Genomic DNA, 13,444 nt, shown 5'->3' with positions numbered 1-13,444 from the left:
CATGAACCAACAATGTCATAAAGTGGAATAGGGAAATCTTTGGTATCAGAATTAAAAGTGCAACTAAAATTTCAGAGACATTGGTTTGCTGCCTAAATAACTCTTTCAGCTGATTCATTCCTGAAGGAATCAGGAAGGAAAGATTACAACAAGTAGGAAGGTTTCCACATAAAGTTACTCCAAATGTGATGACTATCAATAGACTTTTCTCATTCCTCTTTCTCTATGCAAGACCTTTCTTTAACATATGACACAGATTTGATAAATCAAGGTTTGTCAGCAGCAAAATTACTTAATCTATGTAGACCTTCCTGGTAATGTAAGCAAGTTAATACAATTACTCAGAGAAGAAACTCTAACTGTCAATGTTATCCAATTTTCTCTTAAAAACTGCTGACCACCTGCATAATTTGGTGTTGTTCCTAATTTTAAGCACATTCATATTTTTCCATTACATACTCTAGGCAGCATCTTCTGAAGTTGTTGAAATTGTCATTTTGACAGAACTGGAAATGTGCAATGTGTTGGACTCTGGACAAGCCAGCTGGCTGATCAGTTAGCTATTCACAGTCAGGAGTCATGATCATATAGGTGAGGCTACAAACATATGAACAATAACAAAAGCAGGTTCTTTGAGCCTGCTCTGCCATTCAATAAGATCATGGCTGATCTGATTTTAACATCAACTCTATAAGGGAAGGGAATCATACACAACCTTGAGCTAATTCTGTTCTCCACTTGCGGGCTTCCCCAGTTCTGATAGTACAGAAAACTCATTTATTTTGTAGCCTTTTAAGTAGTGGAATGTCAGAGTATCCTGACACATGCACACTTATACCTTGGCAGAATTTGTAAAGTTGGGACTTTGAAATTCAGCTGAAAACCCAGCAGATAGTGCTCACCCATTCATCATCCCACAGAGGCTGCTTTTTGAACAGCATCTGTAACAGAAGGATTCCATATGTTGTGGGTGTATGCATCCTTTGTATTACAATCTCTGGATGCTCAGTGTAGAGAGAGACACAGGTGATTCCATTTAAAAATTACAACTTCAATGTTGCTTCCAAGATAGCATGCAAAAGGGCTCATTTGTGCCAAAGGGTCTGCAGCACTTTTCTTTCTAGCTTGTGAAGCCGTGGAAATGTAGTGGTCTCCAGATGCTCCTCGCAGCATAACTGAAATTTCAACAGAGGAGCAAAGCTAGAGATGTTGCAGGGCCTCAATTTGACTGGAATAAGAATACAATGAGGGTGTTACAGGGAAACGTCTGCTATGCTGCTCCTGTACCCTAGCAGGTGCTGCAACTGCATCATCCACTCCTTCATGTGGATTAGGTTCTTCCCCTTTCTTCACCAAGGCTCTGTTGACTGCACTTACCATTTAGAAAGACAAGGACAGCTTGATATCATCTGTAGAGTCTGCTCCAAGCGATTAACTATCTTGATTCAGATATGTTGCCATCCCTTCAGCGTTGCAGGGTCCCTCCTCCAACTGTGATTGTTTCCTCTGCCAGCCAGAGTTTCAAGTTCATCAAATCCCACCATTAACAGCACCAATTTCCTCAACCATTCCTCACTGGGAAGCTTACCATGTTACCACTCCACCCAATGGAATGATCACACCCATATCAGGCCCATCCCTCCTCTGCACACAAGTGCATCCTCCCTTTCCCAGAAGAGGATCACCACAACCAGGACATAAGGACCTCCTTTCCTCCACACATTCTGGAATCCTCCCTTTCTCATTCAGAATTTTCCCTTTCAGTGCTACCATCCAATGTTAATCATCACTGCCAGTTATTGAGCAACATTCTCCAGAAGAAAAAGAGATCCTACTCATTCCAAATATACTTATGAATTTTTAACCTGCTGCATACCCTTTTATTGCAATAGTGAATCTGGGGCACACATCTCATTTGTGGATTACTAAATCAGAAAAAGATTACTTAATTCAATAAGATTACCTTTTAATGAGCATGAATAACATGCAAATACATCGAAAGAGGCTTCTTGATGCTTGCTGTCAAGAGCTTGCCTTTTTGTCTCCTGCACAATTGAATTCCCCTGCTTGCCTTGCTTCCTGCTTCTGAGAGCATCACAAGATTCCACTCTTTCAGTAGAGTGCACTGAATTCAATTTTCAATTCAGTCTCCTCTCTTTGTTCTTGAAATACAAAAAATCTTTCTACAAATAATTACTAACTTGATCCTCCATTCAATTGGAGAATTTCTCTAAAATTCAACTTTTGTATGGGTATCAAAGGAAGCAATTATGAAGCGAACTTATAGTACGCACCAACTAGAAGAGAAAAAGCCAATGAAAGTATACAGCAATTAAAATAGCCATGAAAATAATACCACTACTCAAACTGGAATGTTAGCCACGCCCTGTCCACATAGGCAAAATGCTACAGAGATTTTCAAATAATTTAAGAATAAAACTGATTAAGCTCTTATACATTCTGTCACAGAGCAAAATAGATCACATTATGACAACAAACAAGACAGTCATTGAAGATTTTAATCAAAGCCTACAGATGTCACAAAGAAAAGTTCCAATTCAAAATGGAAAATAGGGAAGGGATAAACATTTTTTTTTAAAAATGTGTCAATAACATGTAACTTCATCACAGGCCTAAAGATTTTTTGGCCTCACCTTTTTAAACATTTTTTGTTCGAAAAATCACCAATTTATGGATAATAGCATTCACTGCTATGTTAGCCAGATTGGTGCTTACTTGTGAAGTGGATACATTTACTCTGAATTGAAAAGAAAGCCAGAAGACAAGCTAAACTTCAGGCTAATTAGTGAGTTCGTAAGAAGCAAATTAGCTAAACTACGGCTTTGATTTCTGTGTGAAATACTTTGAGGAAAGAAAAAGCCCATAACCCATTTGCAAAACCTACATATCATAAATTTAACAACATGCGTATACTGCCTTGAAATGGGTTTCAAATGGATGCTGCATTTGATGTGAGAATTGGACACCTCCAAGTCCACAAAAGGAGAATGGTTGACATATTTTAATACAAACATTTAACCTAGATTGAGACTTTCCTATAATTGAGTTTAAAAAAAAGATCAATACACTTTGTGTCCCGTTTCAGCAGGTTCAATAGTAGTGATTATTCCCAAGGATTGTGACATCTATCAGGATTTTCAGATATGGCTATGAATTTGGATAAATGGCTCATGCATTTCCCAAACAAGAAGCCACTCACTTTCACCTTTCAGGCCAAGTAGGCAGGGCAATAATTTCTAGCCTTGTCAGCAACATCCACATTTTAATAGAGTACAGAGATTGAAGCATTGTGTTCTTCACAGCTCTGGGGATTAATGAGGGGTAAAGATTACTCATTTAACAAACCCTCCCTCGAGAAGGTTAGTGTCGACTGGAAGCCATTACAGAATTATATATAGCCTTGGAAAAGGTGGGGCAAAGGACTCTTCCCAATTTTCTGCTTCCTTATTTGAAACAGTGTGGCAGCAATAGGGTCAAAATACATCTATCTTTACCTGTCCAAGATGAACAGTGTCTCAAAGATGTCTAATATTCCCTTATGAGGAGAAGCAGCAAGAAATTTAAAATATAACTGTCAAAAATATTCAATTCTTTCTGTATAAGCTACACTTCATTTGAACCATCCTTTCTCCTTCAGAGTAAAATATTAAATTATTTATGTAGTTGTAATCCAATTTTTTTGTGCTTCATAAACTATAGCATATAATGAAATATAGTACCATGAATGAACTGCTTGTAATATTAGAGATACAATTCATTGCAATCTCCTCTTCTCTCCAAGCCTTTGACAATCAGCAATTGAAAAGGAGTTGTGCTTAAATGAGGACAAGGGAGAACTGAATAATAACACTTAAAAATGATTGGCACAGGAGACACAGTGGTGCCTGTCACAAAATGTATGCCAAAAGCTATCCTTTCCTTCCTCAATTAACTGCCGTTGAAGCCTGAAAAGTGCATAAGATGAATGATAATTTTGCATAAATGTATGTAGTTTTATACTTATTTATTACATACAGTATTCAATACTTGTATGTCAGTCTGATTGTCTTCTAATGTATAGCATAATATACTATAAATATCTGCCACAAATATTTGAAGAAATCTTTTGTTAAAAGCAAAGCTGATTGTTGTGGTTGACAACTTTTCTTAAAGCCAAAAAGGCTATGGAACTGTGCTTCTTTTCCAAATTAAAATCTTATACTAATCACTGTCTTTATCTTGAGTTAGAACAGGGTTGCTGGCCTTCTTTGGAAAACTCTTCATTTATTTCTCAATAGCTGAAATCAAATAGTTCACTTTAGATGAGCTGACCAGGAGTGGCATAAGTAAAAAAGTAGAGTACCATCTCATTGAGCCATTGGATTATTACTTCAAGATATATTGAGATCAGATTGCTAGAGTCCAGTCAAGCCCTCCATAGCCAAAATACTAACTGTACCTCTGAGGGGAAAAGTAAGTTTGCAGATGACACCAAAATTGGAGGTGTAGTGGACAGCGAAGAGGGTTACCTCAGATTACAACAGGATATGGACCAGATGGGCCAATGGACTGAGAAGTGGCAGATGGAGTTTAATTCAGATAAATGCGAAGTGCTGCATTTTGGGAAAGCAAATCTTAGCAGGACTTATACACCTAATGGTAAGGTCCTAGGGACTGTTGCTGAACAAAGAGACCTTGGAGTGCAGGTTCATAGCTCCTTGAAAGTGGAGTCACAGGTAGATAGGATAGTGAAAAGGGCGTTTGGTATGTTTTCCTTTATTGGTCAGAGTATTGAGTACAGGAGTTGGGAGGTCATGTTGCGGCTGTACAGGACATTGGTTAGGCCACTGTTGGAATATTGTGTGCAGTTCTGGTCTCCTCCCTATCGGAAAGATGTTGTGAAACTTGAAAGGGTTCAAACAAGATTTACAAGGATGTTGCCAGGGTTGGTAGTTCTGAGCTGCAGGGAGGGGCTGAACAGGCTGGGGCTGTTTTCCCTGGAGCGTCGGAGGCTGAGGGTTGACCTTATAGAGGTTTACAAAATTATGAGGGGCATGGATAGTATAAATAGACAAAGTATTTTCCCTGGGGTCAGGGAGTCCAGAACTAGAGGGCATAGGGGAAAGATATAAAAGAGACCTCAGGGGCAACTTTTTCAAGCAGAGAGTGGTACATGTATGGAATGAGCTGCCAGAGAATGTGGTGGAGGCTGGTGCAATTGCAACATTTAAGAGGCATTTTGATGGGTATATGAATAGGAAGGGTTTGGAGGGAAATGGGCCGGGTGCTGGCAGGTGGGACTAGATTGGGTTGGGCTATCTGGCTGGCATGGACGGGTTGGACTGAAGGGTCTGTTTCCATGCTGTACATCTCTATGACTGTATGACTCTATGTCAAGGAGGCCAAACCTGCACACAACAGTCCACATATGGTCTCATCAAGGGCCTGGACAATTACAGCTAGAATCCCCGATCGTGTACCCTAATCCTCTTGCCATGAAGGCCAACATATCATTTGTCTTTATCACACCCTTATGCCTTCAGGTGTTAGGCTCTAAATTTAAAAAGTAAGCCCTCTTGGGTAATAATTTCTGGAAGACTGCCTGAGCCATTGCAACTTGGCATAGAAAGTAAACAGATCAGGAAAATTAACATTTGGCAAAAGAGAGTGATATGAAATGGAGAGATTCCTTTTCAAGGGACATTGCATGAGTTTTGAAAAGTTGAAGATCTATAACAATTAGTATTTAAGGAGAGAATGGAGGGAATCAAATCTGTTTAACATTATGGTTACATTATTTTGAGCTCTCAATAAATGGAATGAACACTAACAAGTTAGAGCTGATCGAAGAAACTCTAATGAAACTTTGAAAGGTAGGTCATGCTTGTTTAATCCAACTAAAGTTTAAAGGTCACTAGCAAGGTGGATAGGGAACGGTCTATGTATCTTGCTTATGTGGACTTCTAGAAGGCATTAAGAGAGATACCACACACAAATGATTACAAGTTCATAGAATTAAAGGCTTCCTTGTGACCAGCATTGCTATTGGGTCACTAGATAGCAAATAGTTGAGGAATAACAGGCAAATTCTCTTAGTGGATAACATGAGGATTCCTGGGGAGTGTTGCTGAACAAAGAGACCATGGAATGCAGGTTCATTGTTCCTTGAAAGTAGAGTCACAGGTAGATAGAATAGTAAAGGCGGCATTTGGTATGCTTACCTTTATTGATCAGTGCATTGAATAGAGGAGTTGGGAGGTCAAGTTGCAGTTAAGCCACTATTGGAATATTGTGCGCAATTCTGATCTCCCTGCTATAGGAAGACTGTTGTGAAACTTGAAAAGGTTCTGAAAAAATTTACAAGGATGTTGCCAGACCTGGAGGGTCTAAGCTATAGGGAGAGGCTGAATAGGCTGGGGCTATTTTCCCTGGAGCGTCAGAGACTGAGGGGTAACCTTATAAGAGGTTTATAAAATCATGAGGGGCATGTATAGGGTAAATAGACAAGGCCATTTCCCCGGAATGGAGGAGTCCAACACAAGAGGGCATAGGTTTAAGGTGAGAAGGGAATGATTTAAAAGCGACCTAAGGGGCACTGTTTTCACAGAGGGTACTGTATGTATGGAATGAGCTGCCAGAGGAAGTGATGGAGACTGGTACAATTACAACATTTAAAAGACATCTGGATGAACAGGATGGGTTTAGAGGGATATGGGCCAAATGCTGGCAAATGGGACTAAGTTTATTTAGGATATCTGGTAGGCATGGACAAGTTGGACCAAAGGGTATGTTTCCACGCTGTATATCTCTATGACTATGTGTTATCCCAGCAGCTGTGTTGTCTGTATTACTTTAAGCTATATATACACCTTCACCCAAATAATTGATAAAGTATCTAGTATTGCACAAAGTTTGCAACTGACTGTGTTCAGGAGAAACAGTAAATTGTGCAAATGGAAGGAGGGAGTTACAAAAGAACATGGACACAATGAAGGCATATCTACAACAGTGATCAATGTAAGGAAGTGCAAAGTTTGGACCAAAATTAGAAATCTTAGAATATTTTGTATATAGTGAAATATTAGGAGTTATAGAGTACAGGGATTTTGGTGCCCATTACATAATCAAAAGTTAAAATTATGAGAACAAATTATGTAGACCAATTCCTATTCCCTTGAGTTTAGGGATGAGGGCTAACTTAATTGAGTGATTAAAATGATAAAGGGATTTGATATAGTACATATAGAAAAATAATCGCCTTCAGTGAAGGAATCCGGAAAAGGACAGCATCATCAAAATTAGAACTAGGCTACTTACAGGCAAAATCAAGAAGCGCTTTTCACAAAGAGTAGAAATCTAGAATTTATTCCCCGAAAAGCAGATGATGTTTGGTTAATTGAAATTTAATACCAAGATTGAAAGCTATTTATTAAGTAAGGGTTTGGGACAGCACAGTGGCTCAGTGATTGGCACTGCTGCCTCACAGTGGCAGGAACCAGAGTTCGATTCCATCCCTGGGCGACTGTCTGTGTGGAATATGCACAATTCTTCACAATGTGTGCATGAGGTTCCTCTGGGTGCTTCCAGTTTCCTCCCACAGAGCAAACATGTGCTGGTTAAGTAGATTGGCCACGCTAAATTGCCCATAGTGTCCAGGAATGTGTTGGTTGGGTGGATTAGCTATGAAAAATGCAGAGTTGCAGGGATAATGTAAGGTGGTCTGGGTGGGATGTTGTTTGGAGGGTTGGTGTGGACTCGATGGGCCAAATGGCCTACTTCCATACCAGGGAATTGAAAAAAAAAGTAAAGATGGGTAAATGAATTGAGCACTGATTATTCATTACTGAAAGGCAGAACATGTTCAATGTAATATTTTTGTTCTTATTTCCCTCAACGATTTCCTTTTCATCTCCTCTCATACAGCCATCAAAATGCACCCCAAAAGCTTTCTTCCTCCTTTTGAAAACAGCCTATTTCATGACAGTAAAAAAAGCCAAAAGCATGATCAAATAATTGAAATATACAGAAGATTTAGCAGCATCTGTGAAGAAAGTATTAAAACTGAGATAAAAATGATTTTTTTCAGAGCTACTGCTCATTTTGTGGAATGGTCATTCTCAACTTGAAATGTTAACTCTGTTTCTCTCTCCACTTGTGCCTCTTTGCAAGACTTCAGAACATCATTCTATTAAATTCACTATCGCAGTTGGTTGTTCAGGCTGGACAAGCAGCAAGGAAGTTTAATCATTTTTTAATTTCATTGACAAACTGGCCATTTTCAGCTGCATCTCTGATAAACATTAGAGTGTTCTCAAGTGTCATTTGGTCTTGCATAATGAATGTATATCTCTAACATTAAGCAAATAGACAATTGCATATGTTCATTTAGTAACTACATGGATTAAGTTAACCTCTACCTTCTACAGTTCACCTTTTACCATCTACACTGACTACCTACCGAAGTTTCACTACTCCTTTCCTGAGGCATCACTTGTCTCAGATATTTTTACTGCTCATTCTCAATATCTCACACTACAGCTACATTGCTGTAGCATGTTCCTACAATACTCCAGCAAATGCAAGGCTTCTTCATTTTCACTTTAGATTCCCTTATAATTTCAAGCAAGATTATATAATATTCTGTAGCTTGCATCAATCCCTCTCCCAAGGCACTCAACAGCTCTTTGACCTGAATCACTTCACAGATTTTAACATCTCCCACTTACTCCTGAACCAGTATTCTATAGGTTGATTGGATTGATCAGGTAAATTGATGCTGCAGGTCTAGACTTTCAATTACAACATACTCTTATGTGGTATGTGCAGAGTGTGCTAGCCTCTTTTCCCTCATTTCTCAGGGCTAGTACATCTGCAGTATGTTTTCATAAAGTCCTGATTAATTTTGGACCTCATGCTTTGTGTTATTGCCATTAAAATTATGTGCATTCTTTTGTTCTAAGGTCTTTCAGTTATCTCATTAATATAATGTAATAGGTTCCTGCATCTACACAAGGTAGTTTGCTATCTTTCCCTCCTCAATTTATTTGTATGACCTGACAAAAGGAGACGGTTTGCCTTTCACTTTTGAAGATGTATTTACACAACAAACAATTCTCACTGCAGGTAATAATACCAGCTGTGCAGTTCAGACAGTTTCTGCTTTTAATTTTGTTATTTACAGATTCACTTTCCTCACATATCCATTTTAAGGAAGGTAGATTACATATTTCTCATACATTTTCGTTTTGACGTATATACTGCTTGACTTTCCTGTCCTTTGAAATAGTTAGAAACCTAACACTTTCATTTTTCTTGTTGTTATTTAGACTTGTAGCAGTATATACAGGGAAGGTCTAAGGCAAGATATGAAGGACAATCATCTCCCCATCACAATCAGAATGAGTATGGCTGTACTGATATAAACACCCAACTATAAAATTCTACTCACATTTCACAGATTCCAGTGTTTTACTGGGACATGATAAACGTTGCGAAGGTGGGTTCTGTGTTCGCTGAAGGCAGGCCAACATGGTGGAGGAGCTGCGTCTATTCCCGCAGTCAATGCCTTCAACTATCACGCTGTTAAATGAAAAGAAAAAAAACATAAGAACCAATCATGTAAGAAAAAGGAAAACTTAAATATTTCAGTGAAATTGATACCGATGCATAATTCTATTTAGATAAGGAACTAAAGTCCAACTAATTCAAATTAATGAAATTTCTCAAAATCAATACTTCAATTGTTCAAGTTATTTAACCATATGACATCAAATTATTGGAATAATATTCTCCATTGTCCTTGCCATGAAATTAGCTTAAAATTTAAAATCAATGGACATCTAAGGTTTCATCAATTTAGTAATCAATTGCAATCAGGAATAAATCATTTAACTTTGATGTGATTGACAACGCCATCCTCTTTTAACACCTCTCCACCATCATACAGCTTCACTTGGAGGTGTTGGTTTTGGACTGGGGTGGACAAAGTTAAAGATCATACAATACCAGGTTATAGTCCAACAGTTTTATTTGGAAGCACTAGCTTTCGGAGCACTGGTCCTTCATCAGGTGGTTGTGAAGTTTAAGATCATGCTCACAGAATTTATAGCCAAAGGAGTCCAGTGTCATGGAGAGGTTATCCAGTAAACAATCTTAGATTAAAACTTTCATAATGGGATTTTCTGGTTTCTGTTCTTTAATATGTAAATCCCAGAACTTCTTTTAAATTACATTCTCACGGAATGTGAGACAGCTCAGCTTTTTAAACAATAAGTGTGAAGTCGGTCGATATCCCAATGCAATGTCAGACTGACAAACCCTCTGTATAGTTTTAGAGTTTTACACAGATTCATGCAATTTTTGAGTAAAATTAAATGTAATTCTACAAAAACATCAAACAGCTTTGTAGAACTGGTCTGTCCAATGGTATGTAGCAAATCACCTGCATTGGTCATATCCCATTCTTGGGCTGTTACCTCTGGTCAAATGCCAAGGTCTATATCTAGCCCTCTATACTGAAGATGAATTCCTTGGCAACATAAATTGATAATGCAATAATTTCCAGATATACATTCACAACATCAAGGGTACAACAGCAGAGGAGATTCCGTTATTAGACTGGAGATCCAATAATCTTGGTTAATGATCCAGAGAAAAAAAAAAAGAGTTCAAATTTAACTACAGCAGCTGAACAATGTAAATTAGTTATATATGGAATTTAGAGATATCATCAGCAATGGTTAAAAAAAAAAGTAACCACTGGATGGTCATAAAAAGATCTAATCCATTAATGTCCATTTGGAAGGAAATCTGCCATTTATGCAATGTGATTTACTCAAGTACTCTTTAAAAGTGGTCCAAGAGACTCAGTTGTATTTATACCATCAACTTCTCAAGGCTGGGTAATAAATGCTCATAAGCCAACATCCCACGACTTAACGAAAAAATTCAATGCAATTTCTCGAAATGTCTCTTTCACTCAAACTTGTTGAGATTCTGGTTTGACATCCAATCCTGGATAAGCAGAAACTTCTTTCAACTAAATAGACAGAGCTGGCTGAAACCATTAACCCTTCCTTGGTAACTAAGGCTGAAACAGCTTTGGTGTCATAATTGACAACAAGATAGTGCCATTACAAAAATAAATCGATGCAATGTCTTGATCTTAATTCCATACCATCATCCAATTCACCTCACTGCAGCTCCACTGTTGTCAAAACCTTTATGCAAACGTTTTATTAACTCTAGATTTATTATTTTAATGCATTCCTGGTTGGCATCCCATGTTGTCTGCAGACTCAAGGTCATCTGAAGTTACACTAAGACCCATTCACCTTTACCAAATGTAATCCTTAAATAGGAGTCAATATGGAGATCAATTTTGAAACCAAATCACTTCATGGCTCTGAACTTCCCATTACTGGAATTTCCTCTAGCCCTACAACTCATCTGCACGTCTCCAATCTGGATCGCTTGAACACTCCCAATCTCAATTATCCTGCCACATGCAGCTTTGCTTTCAGTTTGCAAGACCCTAAGCTCTGGAATTCCCTTCCCAGAACTTTCCACTTCTCTTTCTCTTCTTCCTTAAATACATCATTACCTCCTTGACCAAGCTTTTAGACATTTATTCTAATAGTTCCCTGTAAGGCTATGTTTTGTTTTATGATGCTTCTAATGCTAATAATATATAAATACAGAATGCTGTCATTGCTCTAACTACCATGGTGGACTGTAAACTGTTATCTGGATTGTTAGTCCAGGCCCAACTATGTTTGACTTCAAATCATTGGTAAATGCATAATTAATATCTACTTATCAAATTATATTGCTCATAAGCTTAGTTTCCTGCTTGTTTGTCCAATGTAGTGTTTGTTACAGTCCTTGCACAGTATTTTGTAAATGACATTTACAGTTTTGCCTGTTGTCTGTATAGGGTCTTTCAAGTTCATTAGCTGCTGTTTTAGTGTTTTCGTGGGTTTGTGGACTACCATGATGCCAAGGGGTCGGAGTAGTCTGGCAGTTACTTCTGAGATGTCTTTGATGTAGGGGAGAGTGGCTAGGGATTCTGGATGCAGAAAACTAGCCACCAGGATACATGAACACCAACTAGCCACAAAAAGACATGACCCTCTCTCACTAGTATCCTTACATAAAGATGAGGAAGGACACCACTTCGACTGGGACAACACATCCAACCTAGGTCAAATCAAACACAGACACGCAGGAGAATTCCTAGAAGCATGGCATTTCAACCGAAACTCTATCAACAAACACAAACACATCGAGTTAGACCCCATCTACCACTCCCTGAGAAAAGGAACGGGAAGTGACATCACCACAGGAAATGACATCACTAACCCAAAGAAACCCAAACATATAAATAGAAAGCAGGAATTTTCAGCATTGCTTCGCCTGAGGCCCGCTGAAGGTGTTACCTAGTAGGGTAACGAAACGTCTGGAAATGAACCTTCCAGCTCAGCGAGCAAACTTACATCCATAACCTCAACCTGAGCTACAAATCTTCTCAAAACTCGATAATACTGCACAAGATGTATAACTAACTGTGAGAATCACCAAAACCCGAATTACTGGAAGCCATTAATACTTCGTTATGTTTCCATTTTTTCTTGCTGCAAGTTTAGATCAACTACTTTAAATAAATCTGTTAGTATGCTGTAACCACAGGCATGCAGTAGTGATTGAAGTGCACTTTGTAAATAATCTCAAGTTGTAAAAAAATGAGAACCTGCATTTGTAATATGTATTTCAGAAATGGAAACTGAAGAATTGTCAGCAGGAGGGCATTTTTCTTTATGCATAAACAAGTGCTTTAGGATCCATGGTCATTCTCTAATCCCTGGGACATAGCATTCTTAGATACCAAATACTAAAATTAATTGAGAATACCAAATCCCAACAAAACTGGTTATAAAAGTGTTAAACAAAGTAAGTACTGGGCACAGTTAGAGGGGGCATTGGTAGGCACTCCTAAGTTCAGCACAACAAAGTCCAGAAGCCCAACAAAGATTCATTCAAAGGCTCCAGAGTAGTGGAACTTAAAATGTCAACTTTGTTTCTCTCTCCACAGATGCTGTCAGACTTATTAAAAAGAGCTGGAGAACCCATTTTTGTTTCAGATTTTCAGCTTCTGCAGTCTTTTGATTTATTAAAAAGGATTCATTTCGTAGAGATCTTCCTCATTAATATGAACATTAATAAACTTAGATGTTTGCCCATCTCTTCAGACTTTAGGCTGTTATGCCTAGACCCCAGGCAAGGTTCCCCAATTTCTTACAAGTTTCTTTAAATTACAGGAATATTCTAAATTGTCAAATTCATCTGTGAAGCGGGATGGACTAACTCAACTTTATTCACCTCAGCCCCTCAGTTAGTTGCAATAAAAAGTTAAATTAAAATGGACCCTTCCTTTGTGGGAATAAAA

The 13,444-nt window shown here is 38.3% G+C and overlaps 1 protein-coding gene across 4 annotated transcripts in view; it reads right to left on the bottom strand.

Annotated features, from left to right (window-relative positions):
• fam222aa (family with sequence similarity 222 member Aa) overlaps positions 1-13,444 on the bottom strand; it is a 345,559-nt gene that overhangs the window by 84,153 nt on the left and 247,962 nt on the right. For all 4 annotated transcript variants that reach the window (XM_087999940.1, XM_087999939.1, XM_043715498.2 and 1 more), the window contains one exon: positions 9,449-9,579. In XM_087999940.1, the coding sequence (XP_087856066.1) occupies positions 9,449-9,579 (131 nt within the window). The remainder of the gene's footprint in view (positions 1-9,448; positions 9,580-13,444) is intronic.

The sequence above is a fragment of the Chiloscyllium plagiosum genome, unplaced genomic scaffold (assembly GCF_037043375.1).
Source record: "Chiloscyllium plagiosum isolate Xiang-an unplaced genomic scaffold, Cpla_swu_hap1 HiC_scaffold_24, whole genome shotgun sequence".
Taxonomy (NCBI): domain Eukaryota; kingdom Metazoa; phylum Chordata; class Chondrichthyes; order Orectolobiformes; family Hemiscylliidae; genus Chiloscyllium; species Chiloscyllium plagiosum.
The sequence above is the reverse complement of the archived record's forward strand: the minus strand, read 5'-3'. Positions and strand labels throughout refer to the sequence as shown.